Genomic DNA, 23,693 nt, shown 5'->3' with positions numbered 1-23,693 from the left:
TTTTCCTGGCAGGAATTGAGCTTGTAGGTGCACTTGGTAGCGCAAGGCTGTGTTCCACAATACCATGGCTAGTCTGCAGAGGGGGTAAGAATGTGTACCCCCCCCTGCTTGGTTATGTACCACATAACAGTAGTGTTGTCCATCTTTACCATTAGTTGTCCTGGAAGAATGTGGTTCTTGAAGGCTGTCAGAGCATTCTGTACAGCTAACATTTCTTTTTGACTGATATGCAGGTGCATTTGACTTGGATTCCATTTGCCCTGAATGCACTTCCCTGCCAGGTGAGCCCCCCCCCATGCAAAGTCAGATGTGTCTGTTGTTAGGGTTTGGGCGGCAGGGGGTGGGGTGAAAGGTAGTCCCTTGTTTTGGTGGCAGGCCTCTTCCCACCAAAGGAACTCTAGGTGTAGGCTAGGTATGATAGGAATCATTGTTTCTAGGTCTTGAGAATGTTGACACCATAGGCTTTTTAGATACCACTGTAGTTTCCTCATATGCAGTCTTGCATATGGAATTAGAAGAATGTAGGAGGCCATGAACCCAAAGGCTTGCAGTACTTGTCTTGCAGATAGCAGGGTTTTTGTGGCCACTTGTTTGAAGTAGGTTGTCAAATGAATTTGTTTCTCTGACGTGAGGTAAGCCATCTGGGAAGTTGTATTCAAGCTTGCTCCCAGGATTATAATTTGTCGACAGGGTACCAGGTGTGATTTCTTTTCGTTTATGGTGTACCCCAGACAAGTTAGAACCCTTTGTACAAAGGCCAGATGATTCAAAAGCATGTCCTGCCTTTCTGCCTGAATTAGACAATTGTCCAGGTATAGGTATATTTGAATATTTCTTTGCCTGCAAAATGCAATAACTGGAGCTAGGCACTTTGTGAATACCATGGGTGCAGTAGATAAGCCAAAGGGCAGTGCAGAGAACTGATAGTGCATGTAGCCTGCTTTGAAGCGTAGGTATCTTCTGCAAGATTCCCTGATTGGGATGTGCAGGTATGCTTCTTTTAAATCTATTGTTGCCAACCAGGCATCTTTGCCTAGCATAGGAAGTAATTGGTGAAGAGTCAGCATCTTGAATTTTGGAATCTCCAAAAAGGTGTTTGGACAGGTCCAGGATAGGACGCCATGGATTGTCTTTTCTGGGTACCAGGAAACGTGTCGAGTAGAAACCTTGTCCCTTTTCCTCTTCTGGTACCAGCTGAATAGCCCTCATGCTTAAGAGAGAAAGTACTTGTTTTGGGGCCTCTGCCCACTGATTTGGGGAGTAGGTCCGGCCACCCGCTTGGTGCTGGCAATGTGTGGAAGTGAAATCTGTATCCCTGGGACATTATATTTAAAACCCATTTGTCCTGTTCCCAATTCTTTGCATGAAGAGCAATCTTTCCCCCCAAACGGGCAGTCAGTTGATAAATGCTTGGAAATTTTAAAAGGAAGTCATTGAGACAGTTTACCACAGGGGGGGGGGGTCTTATTATTCCCAGATTTGGAAGTGGAGGCCCCCCACTGCTTAGTTCTGTGTTTCCCCTGGGACTATAACCTGGGTTTTTTGCTGTGTCTGGGTTTAGCTTGAGAAGACCTGGAAGGGGCTGGAAAGGACCGATTCTTAGAGGGCCAGTGCCTCCTAAATCTAGGAGGCTGAACTTGTAAAAAATCTTTCACAGTTTGTATAGATTTAGCTTTATCTTCCATCTTTTTAAGAACTTCCTCAGCATTGTTGCCAAACAGGCGGTCCTGATTTAAAGGAGCATCCAGCAATTTAGCCTTAACATAATCAGGCAAAGATTGCGCCTTAAGCCAAGCATGCCTTCTGAGCACAGACCCGGTAACAGCAACCCTGCAAGAGGCCTCTAATGAATCAAAACCACATTGCAAAGTATGTTTTCCAACTTGTTCAGCAGAATGCATTACATCCTGTAATTCTTTATTTTCCACACAGTCAGGAATCAACATCATATTCTGTTTAAGCAGTCCAATAAAATGTTGCTGATATTTTAACATATGAAACTGGCAATTTAAAGCCCTAATGGCCAAGGTTACAGAAGTGTAAACCTTCTTACCCCATCTATCCAGCGCCCTGGAGTCTCTATCAGAAGGGGAATGACTTTTTAGCAGTAGAAGCCTTAATGCCCTTGGGCTCCTGTGAAATAGTCTCTGGATATGCAATAGGATTTTTAAAAGGAACTTGTGGGACTCAGGTACCCTGCAGTATCTGTCAGGTTTTCATGGGAGCAGGAACCAGGGTATCAGGGGCCAAACTGGATTCCAAAAAAGCATCATCAACAATGTCTAGTACAGGAGGAATAGCTAAAGACCAATGCTGAGGTAGGAGACTGAAATCCCTAAGCCTTTTTTTTTTAATTAGAAAAATCATGGCTTTCCCAGTGGAAATGCTCCCTTACAGTATGTAAGATTTCCCCTAAAGAAAGATCCACAGGAGGGGAAGCAGAGGGAATGGAGTCCTCTGCATCAGAATCTTCATAAGTAGATAAGGACAAATCCAGATCATCAGAAGAATCAGAAACAACAGAATCCTGATCAGATGATTCATAATCAACTTCAGTCCTAGGCCTCTTAGAAGGGGGGGGGGCTACCCCTGATTAGAGTTATTAGATCTTCAGCCATTCTTATCATTTGATTTTTAGGCATAGAGGCCTGAGCATGTGGCCTGGGCGTCAGTTTTTAAGCATGGATCGAGATTTAGGCCTAAGTAAAGAAGAAGGCGTCTGTTTAATAAGCAAATCCACAGGCCTGAATACACCCTCAGAAGCCAGTGCCTGCACAGCGGCTCTGGACCCATCCAAGGTAGAGACATCCGCAGGTTTCATAGTTGAACCATCTCGTGGCATACCGGACTCCGAATGGGTCTCAGTAGAGGCCAGCGAATCAGAAGTAGTGGGTATCATGGGCTGCGAAAGCGCCTTACTGAGTACCGGCGAACTGGCGACTGGCTTAGAAGCGTCAGCAGTTTTGGACCTTGGCGGCCTGTCTCTGTCTTTATCTTTGCATTTATTTGGAATCCCGGTAGTCGGATGGCTAACTGATGACATTTCTGGATAATTAAACCGAGAACCAAAATATTTAGAGGCGAAAATATACCAAAGATGGATAGTGCGCTGATTATAAGCACAAAACCGACAGCAAGGTACGTCGTGGTCAGGGCCTAGGCAAGGAATACAGTACGAATGAAAATCTTTATGAGGTATTTGCTTTCCACAAGTAATGCAATTATTAACTTTTACTGACATCGGTAAGGAGCAAGAAAAAGTTTCCCCAACGGGGTACTTAGCTTTAGTTGAACACTTCGGTTCTGAAACTTGAAAACGAAAAGTTCAGGAGTCGGCCAACCGGCACTTGCAAACTGCTTCTGCTTTGGGCATCGCACGGCAAGAAAGACTGATGTAATGGCGTCGGCTGCATGTTTTATACCCCTGACGACCTGACGTCATGGAAGAAGGGACAGCAACCGATGCAGGACCCAAGACTTTGTTAATCAGGCCAACTGAGGGCTACCTGCAAGCAGATAACCCAAATGTAATGACTGCAACAGTGAAACATGAAGAACATCTATAATATTATTTTAAGATTAGAATATTGCCTACCATTAAATGCCCTACCTTTATCACAAAACCCACATACTGCAAGTCACCAAAAACAAAATCCTAAGGTTCATCATCTTCTCCCTTCCCAGTGAATATCATTACTACACATTTCAAAAAAAAAAAAAAATGGTTACAATTTGCTACAGGGTCTAGGGCCACATTTTAGTTGTCTGCTCTTCAGTTTGCATTTGAAAGTTGGTATCCCACAATTCCATTGGAATAGGTGGGGTTACATAATTATGTATGCAAGTGTTGTTAATCAGTGTACAGACTTTTCATGGGCCTTTGTCCATGTCCAGATTGTTGATGTTTCCAGGTTGAGAGGTATGATTGGAACCCAAGCAGGCTGAAGAGAAAAGCACCGTTTATCTACAGGCTCACAAAACAGAATGACAGGGGACCCTGAATCATAATGAAAACAGTCTCTGTCTAAATGCAAAAGTGCAGCATAGTAGCCTTCTGAGAAAAAGTTGCTCCTAGCTCATGTTATAAGTGGTACTCCTTCAGACAGATATGGTCAGAGAAACCTGGGTACTTATGATGGCAACTCTTATTCAGTCACGTTTCTACCATAAGCCGGAAATCCTTGTATCTAGGCCTAGTTATTTTCAAATTGGAATAGCTTCAAGATCTAAATGTGGCAATCTTACCACTGTATTCTTCCCTCACCAGACACATTAAATTGTATGCCCCCTTTGGTATGTATACATCCAAGCATATTATACAAACTGAAATGTCCCAACAACGTTTATCGAAGAAAATTAAAAGGTCTGGTTGCTCCAAGTGACCAGTGTCTCACTACCGTAGCCATAAATGACCCAATCATATTTGGCCTCCTATTTCTTTGCCAAATCAGTAGCTCTAGAAATAACTATGTTAAGGAATACAAGAGCAATGAAAATGTGCAAGAAAATACCATACCCCTATCTCAAAGGCATCACTAAAACATGCCAGCAAAGAACTTCAGTACACTATTAGAAAACGCAAAACAGAGTACCAACTTCAGGTTGCCCAAGTAAATGCTTCTATGGCTATGTCAAAAAATTAAGAAATGATGTCTAATAATGTACTGATTTCATCCATATCAAACACTGATCCCAAATATTAGTACTCAAATTTAGTGCCAACTTTATCACCACCTGCCCACACTGTTGCTGCCACTATCCTTGAAAGGTTACAGTTTCTAATGAAATCACCGTGGAATAATTCCCTGTGAGATCAGATAACATATCATGCTACATCCTTATTAGTGCAAAGTATGAGTTATCTGAGCCTCTACTCATAATGCTCAACCACAGCTGGTCTACAGAGTTTGTGCCTAATGCCCACAAAATTGCTACTGTGACCCCCCCCCCCCCCCACACACACACACACAAGGGTGGCCCCTCTACAGACCTTGGTAATTACATACCAATCAACCTTACCAGCTTTATGTGCAAATCCATGAAATACATCGTAGCAGTTCTCATTTATGCAGACAGGCAACTTAACCGAACTAGACCTCAGCAGTCTGTTTCATGTGAGGGTAGGCCCTGCCTCCTGAACCTAGTAAGTTTCTTTAAAAAGGTCACAGAAGCAGTGGACAGTGGTCACTGTGCATACATTACATTCTGACTTGTCCATGGCTTTTGACACTATTCCCTATGCTGGAATTATTGAAAAATTAGACAAACAATGTAAACCCCTACACTGTCATTGCAAATGGACTAACATATCCCAGGTTGTCAAAGATACGCTGATACACACACAGTGTAAAGTAGGGTACCTCAGGGATCTATGCCAGGCCCACCGTTGTTTGGGATTTATTTTGCTGATTTCCAAGCCAATATCCCAGAAGTGTGGTTCACCATGTTTGCTGACAACTGCAAGCTAGGTAATGTTCTCTGCTTATCAATGTCACACATGCAAAGGTAAACAAGCAACTGGGGAAAGGTTTAATGACAGCATGTTATGTTTAAGTGCAAACATTTGCCAAAAAGTTTTAAATAATTCTAGACCGACAGAGATATCCACAAGGGTCTCATTTTTTTAGAATAATTCAATTAAAACAATATTCACAGATGCTTAGTATTTCTTTTTAATTTTATTTCAGCCATATTTTACCCCTCTCAAGCAAAAGAAATACCCACTCATGTAATAAAAACAAAAAAAGCCCGAACAAACTGGCAACCAACTCTCTTTAATAGTAAGCGCTTTTCGGCTGATACAACAGCCTTCATCAGAATACAAAAAACACACAAACCAGCTCATTTAAATAAAATGCCAAAAAGGCGCCAAAATGAAAAAAGCAATTAATCAATTAAAATACCATTATATCTTAAAGTTACTTAACCCTACTATGTTAAAGTAAAATAAAAATGAAAAATAATAATAATAATACATCAATCAAAAAACATTTATACTCATCAAATGTGCATTATTCTGTTATCTGCTTAAACTCCTAAGTCTCAGCAAACTGCTGAGAGAAATTGTATCATTTAAACCAGGTACATTACAAGCGTTTAACATAATTTGCCATTTCAATTCTAATTCAAGTAATCTAAAAGCGTGTGGATCTCCTCTAGGATTCCTAGATATAGAATCAATCACCAAGAATTTAAAATAATGATTACTATACAAAGCAACATGTTTGGCTAGGGCATTGTCCGCATTCTTGTGGTTTATGGCATAAATATGCTCATATATCCTATCGCGGAGCCTCCGCTCCGTCTTACCCACATAGAAGGCAGGACAAATCATGCACCTAGCTAAATATACTATTTCCCTAGAATTAGAGTTAAATTTCCTTCGTAACTTATATCTATAATCATTAACAGTGAAGGAATTAGTTGACTATGTGTTTACACATGTTACAGGCTTCGCATTTCACCATCCCTGGTACTTTAACAAGCGTGCTCGTCTTGTACACTAATAGATCTTTCAAGTTCTTCCCACATTTAAACACTATTTTTGGCCCTTCCCCCAATTTATTTAATAAACTTTGATTCGATCTAAACAGATCCCAATTTTTCTTGATTATATTAACACAAGAATAACTCTGTGTACAGAAAGTAGTAATAAAACTACAAGCCAAACCATCACGAACTCCCTTTGAAGTTAGTGAACTCGTGTTCGAACCATTAATTACATTAAGTTGGGAATTCAATTCAGCATCAACAATTTTCAAAGCCAACAAAGGTACATAAACTTGATTCAACCTTTTAGTTTTAACTTCCTGAATTAATTCTTCAATTATCTCTAAAGGGTACCCCCTATGTGTAAAAGCTGATTTCAAAAATTCACATTCGTCGTTAAAATCAGCTTCTTCAGTAGAAATACGAGCTGCTCTAACAAGTTGTCCTTTGACAACTGCCCTTTTCTGAAAAAAGGGGTGGCAGCTTGAAAAATGAAGAAACATATTCAAATATGTATTTTTTCTATGTATTCTCGCTGTAAAGCAGTTTAATTCATTGTTTTTCTTAATTAATACATCCAAATATGCAATTGATACTTTATCAAAGGTAGAGGTAAATTTTAAAAATTCAGTTGTAGAGTTAAAGAGCTCTAAAAGACTGGAAGCTACCTGTTCCTCACCATTTAGTAAAACAAAGATATCATCAAGATATCTTGTATAATATACAACATTATCTACATATAGTTGATTCTTGAATACAAACTCGGACTCCCAATATGCCATCACAAGGTTGGCTACGCTAGCCCCACAAGGCGACCCCATAGCCAACCCTACCTTCTGCAAATAAAACTCGTTCATTGAAAATAAAATAATTGTTAGTTAAAATTAAATCCAATAATTCAATAATTAAGGAAATATTGTCACTAGAAACATCATGCTTCCTCATCATGAAAGCGACCCAGTCTATCGCTACTTGGTGGGGAATACAAGTATATAAATCTTTTACACCAATTGTCAGCATGTTGCAACTGGAACTATACTCCAACTTATTCACATCTGTCAAGAATGACCAGGAGTCTTTACAGATTTGAACTTCAGATTTAACACATTTTTGTAGAAAAGAATCAACAACTTTTGCACAAGCATATGTGGGAGAACCACGGCCGTCTATTAAGGGCCTCATAGGCAGATTTATAAGATCCTTATGGATCTTAGGGATTCCAAACAATGAAGGAAACACAGGAAATGAAGTAGTCATGTAATTCAAAAGATGTTGATCTATACGCCCTTCTATAAAAAGGTCGTTGATACAAGATTTAACCAAGTTGTATGCACCATTCACTTCAGATCTAGAACTTATCGAATATGTTTCATCATTAAGCAACTCCTTAATTCGGTCATTGTAGTTATCTATATCGAACACTACTATGCCCCCACCTTTATCGGGTTTACAAATCCGAATGTTCTATGAATGGATAAACTTGATCAAATCCTGTTCGCCCTTCCCGTCCGCTAACTTGTTGGTACATCGCTCCCTTGATCTAGATAATGCTCTAAAATCCAGTTCACATAATGCTTCAAAGGACTGAACCACAGGGTGTAATGGAGGGTTAAATATACTAGGGATGCGAAATAGTTGCATTCGTTCCAACCCCAAACTATTACCAAATAGTAACTGAAAATTTAATTTCCTTGAAAAAAATTTTAGATCTATAATCGTTTTAGTTAAATCAAGCTGCTGTTGCGGGACATAAGTAAAACCTTTGGCTAAAAAATTAACTAAATCAGAAGAAATAGGACAAGTTGAAAAATTAAAAACCTTAAAGTCATGATTGTCATTATAAACAATAGTCAGACCAGTCTTATCAACTTCAACTAAAGAATTAACATAAATGTCCGAAATATTGCTACTGACATCAAGATCTAAAGGGTCCATAAACGAGACATTGCTAAACCCGGAGGAACACTCGGTGAGATAAATTACCTCATTACCACGAGTGTCCTCCCTCACGGTTACTTCGTGTTCATCACTGATCTGGTTTTGCTTTTGTTGTTGTAGAAATTCCTCTGCTGTTTTGGTCTCACCCCAGAATGATGGAACTGCTGAAAATCCTGACTTTCAGCATGGGCAGGTTGTTTTAAGACCCTTGTGTTATTATTATAGTACACACGAGGGCCATTCTGTAGTCTCTCACTTCTCCTTAATATAGGTAACTCAGAGTCAGTCAAAGAGTCATTGATACCAATATTAGAGACAACAGGCACTTGCCCATCATTCCAAGATGTACCTTGTACATGTGTCACGTTGGTATCCGGCTCATTAGAGACACCTTGTTGCCATACTTGAAAAGGGGGAGGTGGAGGGTACGCTGACCCTTCACTATACGCCTTGATGTCTCTTAGTAGTTTTTTTACTTTTATTGTTTTGTAACTTCGACATGTGTTGGTCTATACTTGACCGTATTCTTGCATACTCAAATTTGTATCTAATAAATTCAATGTCATCGACTACTTTTTTGTCCAAGTTCAATACTGAGTCAGAAACATCATTAGCCAAAAGAGAATAGTGCTTAATCATGAGATTAAGTAACTCAAAACCCTGACGGTCGCACAGTTGTAAAAGTTCTTTATGAAACAACGAATCCTTAACTAACCCCGTCAGGTACTGAGATCTACATAAGCCCTTAGGTATAATTTTCTGGTTCAAGCACTCATTAAAGTATGCAATTTCCAACTGGGTTTTTTTAAGTTTAAATAAATATGAGTCAAGCATTTTTAAGTTACTTACTATATTAGGAGCAAAAGTTGACCCATTATCCAAGTTGTCTGCCGTCTGATTTAAAACATCTTGTTGACCATTAGAAAAGGAAAATTTGCCCTGAATCCATGATGCCATAGATGGAAAATCTTCAGATTGTTTTTTAGGCAAAATGGATGTTGCGCCGTTTGACAATGTACCTGGTAATCCGACTGTCTCAAGAGGTAACGTGGGAGCAACCTCCGATTGATTAACTCCTGGACACGCAGTCAAAGTCAAGAAGGCGGACAATGCCCTAGCCAAACATGTTGCTTTGTATAGTAATCATTATTTTAAATTCTTGGTGATTGATTCTATATCTAGGAATCCTAGAGGAGGTCTACACACTTTTAGATTACTTGAATTAGAATTGAAATGGCAAATTATGTTAAACGCTTGTAATGTACCTGGTTTAAATGATGCAATTTCTATCAGCAGTTTGCGGAGACTTAGGAGTTTAAGCAGATAGAATAATGCGCATTTGATGAGTATAAATGTTTTTTGATTGATGTATTATTATTTTTCATTTTTATTTTACTTTAACATAGTAGGGTTAAGTAACTTTAAGATATAATGGTATTATAATTGATTAATTGCTTTTTTCATTTTGGCGCCTTTTTTGGCATTTTATTATTTAAATGAGCTGGTTTGTGTGTTTTTTGTATTCTGATGAAGGCTGTTGTATCAGCCGAAAAGCGCTTCAAATTAATTGGACTATTAAAGAGAGTTGGTTGCCAGTTTGTTCGGGCTTTTTTTGTTTTTATCTAGTTTTTATCTAGTTTGTGTTTCATTTTGAGTTTTACCCACTCATGTAATGCTAGTGAGAAACTGGTGTTTATCTGCACTAAAAAAAAAAAAAAAAAACAGATGTGCACATGTTCTACACAAATAATCTGAAATCACAAGTGATCATTGCCTTTCCAAGGTAAATATGTATGGCACTACATTTGAAAAAATATATTTTCTGTCTTTACTTTCCAAACAAGCAGTCATCTAGCAATGTTGTGAATGATGTTAACTACTAAACCACATGTAAGGAAACCCTACAAACAGGAAGCATCAAGACCAGTTTACATTTGCTAGTTACCAGTCACACTATACTGAATTGTTATCCTCAGGCTCCCTCCAGTGGTAGATGATCACACTGCATGGTCATGGGTTGAATTTCCAACTTAAACTGATTTTTTCTACACTTCAAATGGCATAGATGTGATTTACATTTCAAATTTAATTTGGGGGGGGGGGGTCTCTGGCCAAAATATCAGGGCCACTTAAATTTAATTACCAGTACAAGGAGACAGACAGTATTTAAACAACAGATATATCCATAATAATAAGGTAGCAAAGTGACAATGAGTAGCATTATTGCCTCACATTACGAGTTTCTCTGGTTTGGTCATATGCTAGGCTATTCTCTGTGCAGAGTCAGTGGCTCCACTCCGTGATGGTGTGATTTTCTTCAGGTACTATGGTTTCTTCACACATCCCAAAATGTGATATGGATTAGTGGCTCTGAACTGTAGTTGTGTGTGTGATGCATGCATCATATGGAACAAAGGTCTGGTGATATATTTACATTCCCTACTTTTCCGGAGAACTCTGTGGATAGCAGTGGCTGTTGCTGATGAGGTTACTGTAGGAGTCAGATGCATGCTGACAGCACTGTATGTATCAAATTACAATACACTAAATAACTGAAGAAGTAGATAACATTAAAAAATAAGACTCCTAAAAAGTAAACCTCTTTGGTTTTTCTGCTTAATTGTGACTCATGATTAGTGCAAGGCATCCACATATGAAATTTCTACACTACCCCAAATGTCTGCCATTCCTGGTAGTAGAAGACCATGAGAAGCCTTCCCATTAATCAGAGGAATGTACATGAAGCCAAGTACTGACGTTAACTAAACTTAAAATTCATTTACTCTATCCTTTTGATATTACATATTTGTTAGACTTTTACTTATCAACCCTAAAATGGATATGCTGCATTAAGATGGGTTTATTTCCAACTGCAGAACAAACAGCATCAGCTCTGCTAAAGATTTAATCACAGCACATTTGAACTGCATCAGGAGGCACAAAGCCACCTATCTCCAAAACCGCCAAACCTTTTTAAACAACCTAAAAAGTTTGGGGCCCTAGTTTACAATATCATGGGGTAGAAGAATACAGACACTTCCCCCCAAAAAACTTGTACATTACACCTAACTGTCATTCTCCATAAGACTTTCTACAAAAATGTCCTTAATTAACCAATCTACTTCCCATAAATGACTGCAACAGACTCAAGCTCACTAGAATTTGTTCCCATCATCCCACTTTAAACAGATCAGAACCGAAAGCATTAAACAGGCCCTTAACATGTCAGGTGACAATCCACCCAGACTGAAATGACCGTAGTACAGTTCATCAGATGAAGAACTGAAAGTACAACTGCATGTTGTCAAAACTTCTTCAGATGATATAAGAATGTCATTTGGTCTTGATAAATGTGCAAAAGCAACCTTTAAATCAGGAAAACTGCAGCACCCAGAAAACATCAGTTTGGGACAAGAATGTGATATAAAAGAACTTGAGCAAGAAAGAGTGCACAAATATTTGGGAACTGATGAAGGATCAACAATAAAACAGGAACATGCGAATAAAACTTAGCCAGGAGTACTTTAGAAGACTTCAATTAATCCTGAAAACAGCACTTGCATCTAGGAACAAAATCCAAGAAGCTATAAACCAAGTTGCTCTTCCTATCATAGCTTACAGTTTTGGAGTGACTTGACTGGCAAGTGCTGGATAGATTAGATAGGAAAACAAGAAGGATGCTTCATGCTCATCAAATGATTTATAAAAATCAATGCATACCAAGATTATATATTTCCCAATCTAAAGGAGGGATAGGCCTCCTTGAAATTGATTTTATGCATAGATCTGCAATTGTGGGACTCCACACATCTGCTGACCTCACAAGACCCAAACGTAGTGAAAGTTTTGAAACATGAGGAGAATAAATCTAAGATGACTTCCCTGCTTCGGACAGCAGAAGCATATTAGCATCAAGCGGGAATGGAAATCAAACCACAAGTAGATCAGGCAGCAACTGAATGTGCCAAAAAACAAAAGAAAGAATATAAGGTGAAGGGCCAGATGAGACGGCAAGAAATGTGAAAAAGCATAAATATAGTGGCAAGTATAGAAAACTTCTGGAAGAATCTCATGTTTATCAGAAACTAACACAGGAATGGTTAAGGAGAGGTGAATTTAAACCAAGAGATGAAAGGTCAATATTGACGGCCCAAGATAGTGGGCTACATACACGTTTGTTTACAAAGTCCATTGAACATGTGGGAGAAACAGACAAATGTAGGTTTTGTAAAACAGAATTGGAAACAGTTGCACACCTCGCTGCTGGTTGCGACATACTGATGGCAGAAGGACTGTATACTGACAGGAATAATAATGTGGCGAGACTGTTGCACTGGGGATTTTGCAAACATGGTATTGAAGTGGCTGAAAAACGCTGGAAATATAAGCCACAAAGCATCGTAGAAAATGATGAAGTCTACATCACATGGGATCACCCATTACCAACAGTTCAAAAGACAAATGCTAGAAAACTAGATATAGTGGTCCAGGAAAAGAAAACAAAAGTAGCATTGATCATTGAAACTGCCACACCCAGTTTCCTGTGTACAGAGAGAGACAAAGTCATGAAATATCAGGATTTGGAAGCAGAAATGAGCAATGTTGAAGAAAGATACCCAGATAGTTCCAACAGTAGTAGGAGCAACGGGTCTTATAAGAGTCTACAATCCTATTTAAATATGTTACCAATACATGCAACTCTGTACGAATTGCAGGAGGAGTCATTACTGGGCACATTGTGGGTGCTGCGAACAGCTTTTGGCTGTCAAAGAGTGAAACAACAATAATTTCATGAACTTTAATCATACTTTGAATTGGGAATGGGGTCCATTCCCATCATAGTATTACAAACACAAAAGGTTTGGAGAAATCAAAAATGGGAGAAAACAGAACATTGAGAACCAATCCCTGAACAACACTAAAAGATTAAGGGTGTTGACACCTATGATTTCTCAATTAAGTGATGAATCCTTCAACTGCTAAAGATCTGAGCACAAAACTTCTAGAAGACATTATCCAGCACTCAGGATCTGGTTGATAAAGTATATTATCATATTAGAAGAGTACTTAATACCATCACACAATAGATTATGACAACCTCTAACATTATGAATACACAAAGATTGTTATGACAACTTCTAACATCATGATACACAACAAATGGGTGCCACTTTCTTCATATCTTACAAAGTCATTCTGACTGGCTTTGGGCTTTCTTGCCTCATTGATAAACACACACACAACTAGCACTGCTCCTAGAAGTTAAATCCATAGCTTTAACTAAGTAAGGCTTAGGAATGAAGTTAGAGATGAATGCTAGTGATTCTAAGTTCAGAGTCATTTTTTCTCTCTTCTGCATTTGACTACCATCATGCCACAGCTGCAGCCATTATCAACCATTACTGCACTACACAGGACAACAGAAAGTCATGCTGAGGCAGTCGTCCAGACAGTAACCACAGCTTTTTTTTTCCTGCAAGTTCTAGCATTTCCCTGTTTTTGCAACCAAGTCCCAAGGGTAGGTGTGCAAGAGAGAGATGCAAGGGCTTGCCACCTGCTTTTGCAACAGCACTACCTCATCATAGCCCCATCTCTCTTGTAAGCAGAAGCCTCTTTCCATCTGCATTCACTAGCAGGGAGTGCAAGCATGATGTGCCCGAACTGTAAGTACATTTGTGATGGCGTGGCAAAGTGGTAATAAAACATCATGTACTCAAGTTCTCGTAGTTTTTTTTTACCAAAGACTGGTATCTACAGCTAGAGAGCCAGCCTGAGTTAGGGTATACATCCAGCTGCTGTTCCACTGAGCCAGTCTATTCTACAGAGAATCCATTTCTGCTACACAGATACGACTTCCAAACTGACTTGAGTCATCAAGCTAAAAGTCTGGATCGGATGCAAAATATGCAAAGCCTCTTAACATTAGTGTAACTTGAGGATCTCGTGCATTAACACAACTGTTTACTTGCGTGGCAGGTGTATTTTATAGGAGAACTTCTGCAATGCTCACAAAAGGTCCCTGCAATCATCTTACTTTACAGTTTAACATGCAGTCGAGTCACAGAAAAAAATGCATGATCTTAATTTCTGCCAGCTTACTGAAAACTACCTGTAGAAACCTGCCCCATGACTTAAGCAAGGCTGTTGTGGTATGAAAATCATTTTGGCAAAGGCTCTTGCCACCCCCATAGTGCCTTTTTTAGGCAAGGCTCAAATTCTAAACCTACCACCCTAGAACAAAACAAAGAAAAAAAACTAAGGGTAATGCTGCTCAATGCCAGAAGTCTCAACCTCAAGATGCACGCACTCGAGGCCCTTCTCAGTATGGAGAACATCGATGTCTGTGCTGTGACAGAAACCTGGTTCAAGGCTCCTGAGAGCACCCCAGCACTATCAGGTTTTACCTCATATCATGCGTTCCGGCCCCAAAACCCGGACAATACCAAGAAAGGAGGAGGGGTATCCATATTCATCAAGGACACCCACACCTCAAGATTGGTGGCATCGCACGATGCATCGGAAACCATCCAGGTGTAATTAACCATAGCCAAGATTGCTCTGCAATTTGTAGCATGTTACAGGCCACCCTCGCAAACTCAGGAACCTCATATGGCCTTCCTGAAAACACTGGAGGGGATAAATGTATCTCCGAACACCATCATACTAGGTGACTTCAACTACCCTAATATAGACTGGGAACACTACTCAAGCCCAAACACCCTAGCCCAAAAGTTCCTGGAATTCATAAACTCAAATGCCATGGAACAACTAGTCACCATCCCCACAAGAGGAGAAAACATACTTGATCTCATCATCATGAACATGGGAGCACAATGTTCAACGCTGGAAGTATACCCCTCACTGGTGAGATCTGATCACAAACTAATCTCGCTGGAGGTCCTCATCCCGCCCCCACCCGAAATGAAGAAGACCACAGTAAAGAACTTCTCGAAGCCGACTTCACACTTCTAAAGACTAGTGTGGTCTCCTTTAAGGCCCCTGAGCCGGCGGTTAACATTACTCAAACCGCTGAATCACTTACAAATGCCTTCTACCAGCACCTGCAGGGCTGCATGGATCAGGCAATCCCAAGCAAAACAAAGACTCTTTGTACCAAAGGCAAGCGTCCAGTCTGGTGGACCCCAGCCATAAACAAACTCTACAACAAAAGGAGAAAGCTACTACAAGATAGAGCAAAATCCTTAAAAGGTAAGACACCGCTGATCACTATAAGTAAAAAGCTAAGAGCTCTCATAAAATCATCCAAAGCTAATTTTGAGAAACAAATAGCTAAGGACTCTAAAGACAACCATAAGGCATTCTTTAGCTATGTCAGAAACCTAGGAGGAAACTCCCAGATATGCTCAGAATTAGTTCAAAATGATGTGAAGATTACTGATCCTACAGACATTGCCAACATACTGGCTGACAGGTTCAGTGCAAACTTCTCCCCCCCACCTAAAGGAGAGATATCTATACCAAATGATTGTAGCCCCCAAAGATCTCTAACACGCAGGTGAGAACTGGTCTGCACAAGGCAAAGAACACAGCATCCATGGGACCTGATGGTGTCCCCGGCTGTGTGCTCCATGAACTCAACGAGGAATTAAACCCACAGTTAGGACAGCTGTTTAATCTTAGTCTCACCTCCGGATACGTACCCAGGAGTGGCGCAGCGACTGTGGTCCCACTCCACAAAGGCGGTGCCTCCACTGACCCTGGAAATTACCGTCCCATTAGCTTGACAAGCCTTATCTGCAAAGCCATGGAGAGGATCATAATGGATCTCATAAATAAAGACATAGGGAACTTGCAGACTTTGGATCCAACCCAGTTTGGCTTTGTCAAAGGCAGATCATGCCTTTTAAACTTGGTTGACTTTTTCGAAACAGTCACCAAGGCCAATGACGAGGGAAAGGCAGTCCATACAGCCTACCTAGACCTGGCGAAGGCTTTTGATACAATACCTCACTCGGGTATCATTGAAAAACTCATCAACTTAAATGTAAACCCATACATTACAAGATGGGTTGCAAACTGGCTGAGTGACAGAACCCACAGGGTCAGAGTTGCTGGCGCCATATCAGACTCAAAGCCTGTCACAAGTGGTGTCCCACAGGGCTCAGTCCTGGGCCCACTCTTGTTTGGCATCTACTTTTCTGAAGTACAAGCAAACACAGGAGGGTTATGGCTGACAAAGTTTGCAGATGACTGCAAACTGGGTGCCGTAGTTGAAAACACATCCAACACAGATATCCTTCAGAAGGGTCTCACAGAAACGGATAACTGGTGCCAGAGCCATGGCCTAAAGTTAAATGCCAAGAAATTCTTAGTCATACCCTTCGGGAAAAATAAGGTTACCCCTAGCTACCATATAGGTGGCAATCCCCTGAACACAGAAGTTATTAGGGACCTGGGAACCCAGGTTGACAGTAGCCTTTCATTCAACACTCATATTGCTAAAGTAGTTAGGAAGACCTTCTACATTGCCCACCTTATCATGAAGGGATTCACATCTAGATCAAGGGAAGTCATAGTCTCCCTATACTCATCACTCATCAGACCAATGATCGAGTACAATGCCCCATTCGGAATGTATCTGACCCGACACTTGCAGCAGCTGGAGAGGCCACAAAAGTTCATCACCAAAAGGATAAAGGGTCTCAAAAATCTGTCTTATGCTGCCCGACTGAAAGAACTCCAGTTATATTCAGTTGCTTACCGCTTGCTCAGAGGTGACCTATGCCTGACATACAAGGCCATGTCAAACCCAGATTTGATGAACATGCTTCATCTCAAAAAATCTAGATCCCTCAGAGCCACAAGGGCGGGAGACTTAAACCTCGACACGGTTATCAATAGGACGTGCTGGAGGGATAGATTCATCACCCAAAGACTCCCCATGCTGTGGAACAAAATCCCGGTTTATGTGAGGCAGAGCACCTCGCTGGCCTTGTTCAAGAGGAATCTTGACCAATGGATGGGAGATCGCAGATACACCCCAGGGGTTACCTCAGTGTCACTGCTCGACAGAGGCACAGCAAAATAATGGGCATAGTTTCTCCAAACTAAAGGGGTGGCGTAAGCCACAAAACTATGGGCTAGGCTTATAAATGCCCTCGGGCAGATAGCCTAGTATGAACCTATGAACCTATGAACCTAAAGCACAACAGTTATTCACAATGAAAATATTAAACACTGTTACCTTGAGGATGTACTGCTCGCCAGTTAAGTTGTAGGCCTTTCCACCCAGCTGGAATGTTATTACTGGCAATGAAGGAATCTTATTGCAACTGATTATGTACTGTCACAAAAAAAAAAAACAACCAGTTGGTTAAAAAACGAAATCAGAAATGCACACAACACATTCTGCAGAAGATGCCTCTAGGACACTTTTTCAATACAATACCTTAATTTGCAGCTCTTAAAAACATCAGCAGATTTTTCAATTTTCAGACTGACTATTTCATTGTAAGGAAATGCTGGCTAAGCTCAGGAAAACACTATACATTGGCCCTCCGTTTGTTAATATGCTTTCTTGTTTCTCACTGATACCTCTCACAGAATGCCTGAAATACTGACTGCAATGCACTTTAGAAGAATATGAGTCTACAAACATCTTAAAACAGATTCAGGGATTGCAAGTTTGTCAACATTCATCATCTCAAAATAGTACATACAGACCTGCTACTCTGCATTGAAACTTTTTGTCATCTATTTGATCTTTAAAATGTCTCCTCAAAAATGTTATTAACTAGGCGGAAACAAGGAATGGGACAGTGTTTCAGATATAGAAAAGCAAAAGACAGCACGCCTGCTGTGCAAAAATATGTACCTAAATTCCCATAAAATGAGTGTTATACATGGCTATGACTTTAACAGTATGCACAAATGTACCTAAATTTACACAAACAGTAAAAAGGCAATGTGTGGGCATATATTATGGATGTACACACACACACACACACACACACACACACACACACACACACACACACACACACACACACACACACACAAACTTCATTCAATACACAGAAGTCTACGCCAGCACATACAAACTAATCTTTTTTAAAGTGCGCACTGCAACAACCTTACTGCAAACTGTTCAAGAAATGCCATTTGCAAGTACAGACAGTGCATCTCCCTAATCTTACCTGGTACTGTTTGGTCACGTAACAATTCACAATTTAATACTTTAGCTGCTGTAAGGATCACAGTTCCTTGGGGACAAGATAGACAAAGCATACCTCTTCACTGAGCAAAGGGGAACTCAGACTGAATCCCTAAGGACAGAAACACACACTAATGTGTAGAATGGAAAGTTGCAGCCCTTTATATATTCACAAATGCTTACTCAGAGACATAACTTCAATCGATAAGGGCAGGGGTTAAACTGCACTGCACTGCTGCTGGAAGCAGAGCCTCTAAGCTTACGGGGCAGTAGCCAAGGCATACAGAAATATAGTTTCATGGAATGTGGAGAGATTCAGTAATACCACTGAAAAGGATGCAAACCATCCAAATTTGGTATGTAAGAGACCCATTTGATGCAAATAAGCACAAGACATTAACTACACTGGGATACTGTGAAGTGAAATTTTACTCGTAAACAATGTCAAAGATGAATAGCGACTGTGCTCCATGCTGACATCTAATCACAGTGTATTATTCACACATTCTGTTACAAGGAAAAGGGGCAGAGCTGGGGCTACTGTGACATGCCGTGATGTTTCACTTATATAACATGTTACATTTATCTTAATTTCAGGTTCCATGGTACAAAGGGATAAAGCCTTGACCATGACCTAATCAACGGAGACCCTATCGTCAGAGTCAGTGCTGGAGCTGCCAAATGTGGAGGGAAGAGAGTGAAACAAGCATTGTCCATGTGCCTCTTTCACTGGGTTGGAGGACATGGTCATTTAGGATTACCCGATTTGAAGGGATATTTCAGAGTTGCAAAGTTAAGGCTCATACACATAACATAAGCAGAAGGTTATAATTCAAAGTGGAAAGGATGATGACGAAGTTGGGGGGTATTCAAGAAATAAAGGGAGTGGGATTTTGCATGCAGATCCTGGAAAAACACAGCTACCACACAAAATATATTCATAGAGTTGCAGAAAGTATTTTAAGAACTAAGCCAAACAAGAATGAAGAAAGGAGATTTTGTCAAAAGGGATGACTGCAAGCAGGGGTACTGAGAACAAGAGGGAGGTAGCTGGAATTTACCGGAGAAAACTAGCAAAGGAACCAAGGTATTTAGAGCAAATAACTAGAGGTGGAAAGGTAACAGAATGAAAAGAGGTCAAGAGGACATTTGATTTGCAGGCTATAGACTGCCTTCCCTATAAGGGATTAATATCAGTGTACAGGGGAGTCTTACGTGAAAGACCTGTTCTGATAGACTTTTTAACTGAATGTAAAATGGAAGCTGCTATTAAAAAGAGGATAATTAGTAGGTAGGATAAGTATAAATGTCAATCAGAGGAAGTTGGTAAGATTGGGAAGAAAGACTGGAAAAAATTGACAAAACAGCAATGACAGGACATGTGTGTGGCTCTCCCAAATATGTAACAAAGTCCAGAAGGTTTAGGAGTTTTGCTTGGAAGTGTTTAAATAGGTATTTTTATATCCCAAGCAAACCAACACTTTTCCTCTGGTGGATAGCAAATGTTGGAGGCATGATGGGGAAGAAAGAGGTAACTGGGAAAATGTTTTTGAGAGTGTAATGAACGGTGAGATTTTAACAAATCTCGACAGAATACTCGAGAGAAATATTGGGGAAGCAAATGGTTGTAACTAAGGAATTGATGCTTTTATGTTCTGGGACATAGAATCTAAACTGCCTAGAAACAGTAAGGCCTTATCAAGTTTAATTCTACAGGCTGTAAGAAAAGCAATTAAGTAGAAAAAAGGAAACCAAATCTAAACCAACTGCATTTCAAGTATTGAATATTGTAAAAAAGATAAAAAAATGCAAATTACATACACATAAATGGAATTTGTGGGACCAATACATTCAGAACAATGATTAGGGAGAGTGAGGTTTAAGGGAATGCAGGAATTGAATTTATGTAATGATGGACTAAATAAGAATTGCTAAAAGAAACAGAAAGTACAGTTGTGTACACTTACCATAAATGTAGATGTTCGAGTATATTCACTGTAGCAGTCATCACACTTGGGTTATCTGCCTGCAGGTAGCCCTCAGTCAACCCGAATACCAGAGACTTAGTATTTCTGCGTTGGTGGCTGCCGCTCCAGGACTAATGTCAGGTCGTCAGGGGCATAAAAACAGGCAGCCAACGCCATTACATCAGTTTTTCTTGCCCCAGATAGCAGGAGCCCCCCAAATAGAGAGCTAAGTTATGGTGGTGAAAAACACCCCCAGTAAAAAGTAAATACCAATACCCCTGAAAGGGGTGAGTATTAAACACAGAGAGGACAGAGAGAGAGAGAAGGGGGCTGGGGGGAGGGAAATCAGGACTGCAACAGTGAATACACTCAAACATCTACATTTATGGTAAGTGTACACAACTGTACTATGTTCTTCAAGTTTCACTGTTGCAGTCATCACACTTGGTTAGATTCCCAAAGTGTGGAGGCAGTCAAGAAGAGTTGGGGCTGGCTAGTATGCCTTGTAAGACTGCTGTTGCACATCCCACCCTGGATTTGGAAAAGAGAGGCAGGTGGTAATGCTTGGTGAAGGTATGTACAGAACTCCAGGTAGCAGCTTCCAGGATGTCCCTGGTAGGCACTCCCCTGGGGAATGCTGTAGAGGTAGAAGTTGGCCTAGTGGAAATGTGTTCTGACCCCCTGAGGGGTTGGTTTCCCATGGTGTTTGTAGCAGAAATGGATGTAGTGTGCTATCCATTTAGAAACGATTTGCTTTGAAATGGCCTTGCCCTCTGCCCCTGGTGCAAAGCTGACTAGTAACTGGTTAGATTTCCTGAAGGGCTTAGTCCTATCCAGGTACAATCTGAGCAGTCTGTGCACGTCCAAGGAGTGCAGGATCCTTTCCCCTTTATTTTGAGGATTAGGGAAGAAGGTTGGCAAATGGATAGATTGGTTGAGAACCACACTGGACACGACTTTAGGCGTAAAGGAAAAGTTAGTCCTGAGGGAAACCCTGTCAGCATGGAAAGTAGTGAAGGGTTCCACAGCCATAAGTGCTTGTAGCTCAGACACTCTTCTAGCTGACGTGATGGCCAGAAGTAAGGCTGTTTTCCAAGAGAGGAATTTTAACTTTGCTGATGCTGCATACTCATGGGGGGTAAGCATGAGCTTTTCCCGTACAAAGTTAAGGTCCCAAGGAGGGGTGGGTGCTCTCCTTGGTGGCCTTAAGCTGTTTGCCCCTCTCAGGAACTGTTAGATAAGAGGGTGAGAGAAGAGAGGCAGTTCAGTGTTGTAATGAACCAAAATGGCAGAGGCATGGATCTTAATAGAGGAGAAGAATAGGCCTCTGGAGTAGATCTGCCAAGTAATCCAGGATTAGAGGCAGGGAGGTCAGAGTTGTGTCCTCTCCTTTAGACTGAATCCAGGAGCAGTACCTTTTCCACTTATCAGCATAGGATTTCCTTGTACTGGGTCTTCTGGCCTCAAGAATGACGTCCAGCACCTGCTTGCTTAGGCTGGTTACTGGGGGAGATTTCAAGGAATAAGCCAGGCTGCAAGATTTAGGGTTTGCAGTTGCGGATGCAAGATCTGTCCCTTCTGCTGAGAGAGAGCAGGGTTGGGTTCTGGTGTAGGTGCCAGGGTGGCACTGGTGACAGGCTGAGCAAGAGTGGGTACCAGTGCTGGCGTGGCCAGTCCAGGGCAATCAGAATTGTCTTTGGTCTGTCCTGTCTTATTTTGAGCAATACCCTTTGGAGAAGGGGAAGAGGGGAAATGCACAGATTGAGAGGTTTACCCACTGGAAGGATAGGGCATCCACTTTACAGGCCCTGCTGTGAGGTGTCCTGGTGCAGAATTTGCTGAGCTGGTGATTGCAGGGGAGTCAAAGTGATCCACCTCTGGGGTCCCCCATTTCTGAATCAGAAGGTTGAAGGTGCTGAGCTCTAAACTGCCACTCATGTGGGTCTAGGAGATTTCTGCTTAAGTAGTCTGCCAGCAAGTTTTGCTTGCCTGGCAGGAATTGACCTTGCAGATTGCCCTGCATGTCTAAAGCCATGTTCCACAGGGCCATGGCTAGCCTGCAGAGTGGGTAAGAGTGGGTTCTCCCATGCTTGTTGATGTACCACATAACGTACAGTTATGTACGCTTATAAATGTAGATGTTAGAATGTATTCACTGTTGCAGTCCTAACCAATGGGGTTATCCGGCTCCCAGTAGCCCTCGATCGGCCAGAATACCAAAGGTAAGTAAATATGACATCGGCTGTCTCGGTTGTTAAGGACGTCCGATACAAAAGGAGGCAAAGGTAAAGGTACATCTAAAAGCTTAGCCTTGACAGGCTCTGGAAGGGGCTGTTCCCTGAGCCAAGCATGCCTTTTGATAACAGATCCAGTAGTTGTCGCCCTGCAGGAGGCTTCTAGAATGTCAAAACCACAATGTAATGAATGTTTATTGACAAGACTGGCAGAATTCAGCAAATCCTGCATATCTTTACTCTCTGCCAAAAGAGGCAAACTTGCAATCTTTGACTTAATAGCCTCCAAGGTGTGCTGCTGATACTTAAGCATATGAAAAAGGCAATTAGTAGACCTAATAGCAAGAGTGGCAGAGGTATAAAGTTTTTTACCCCACCTATGTAGGTTCCTAGATTCCCTGTCGGAAGGAACAGGATTTTTGGTAACAGTGGCCTTAACTCCTTTAGGCCCTTGAGAAATAACCTCTGGGTCAGCTAGCGGATTACTAAAAAGAAACAAATGAGAATCAGGGACTCTATAGAACCTGTCAGGTTTCCTGGGAGCAGGAGGAACCAAATTCAGAGTCAAGGAATTTTCCAGAAAAACACCAACAACTTCCAACACTGGAGGAATAGCTAGAGGCTTATGCTGAGGCAAATCCAAAAACTCCCTGATCCTTTTCTTAGACTGGGAATAATCCTGACTTTCCCATTTAAAATGCTCCCTGAGAGTATTCAAAGTATCACCAAAAGAGAAATCCTCTGGAGGAGAAGCAGAAGGAATGGATTCCTCTGCATTAGAATCCTCAAAAGGAGAAAGAACCTGAGAAACTTCCTCTTCATCAGTAGAAATGGTAGAAGTATCAGAACCTGAATAAGATAAAGCCTCTGGGGAGACATCCCTACCCCTTT

The 23,693-nt window shown here is 41.0% G+C and overlaps 1 protein-coding gene across 2 annotated transcripts in view; it reads right to left on the bottom strand.

Annotated features, from left to right (window-relative positions):
- The window catches only part of NAPSA (napsin A aspartic peptidase), a 776,864-nt gene that overhangs the window by 38,033 nt on the left and 715,138 nt on the right, over positions 1-23,693 (bottom strand). For both annotated transcript variants that reach the window (XM_044059077.1, XM_044059078.1), the window contains one exon: positions 17,633-17,731. In XM_044059077.1, the coding sequence (XP_043915012.1) occupies positions 17,633-17,731 (99 nt within the window). The remainder of the gene's footprint in view (positions 1-17,632; positions 17,732-23,693) is intronic.

Source organism: Protopterus annectens, chromosome 17.part0 (genome assembly GCF_019279795.1).
Source record: "Protopterus annectens isolate FY-2018-M chromosome 17.part0, PAN1.0, whole genome shotgun sequence".
In the NCBI taxonomy this organism is placed as follows: domain Eukaryota; kingdom Metazoa; phylum Chordata; order Ceratodontiformes; family Protopteridae; genus Protopterus; species Protopterus annectens.
This window is presented reverse-complemented; position numbering and strand designations above follow the sequence as displayed.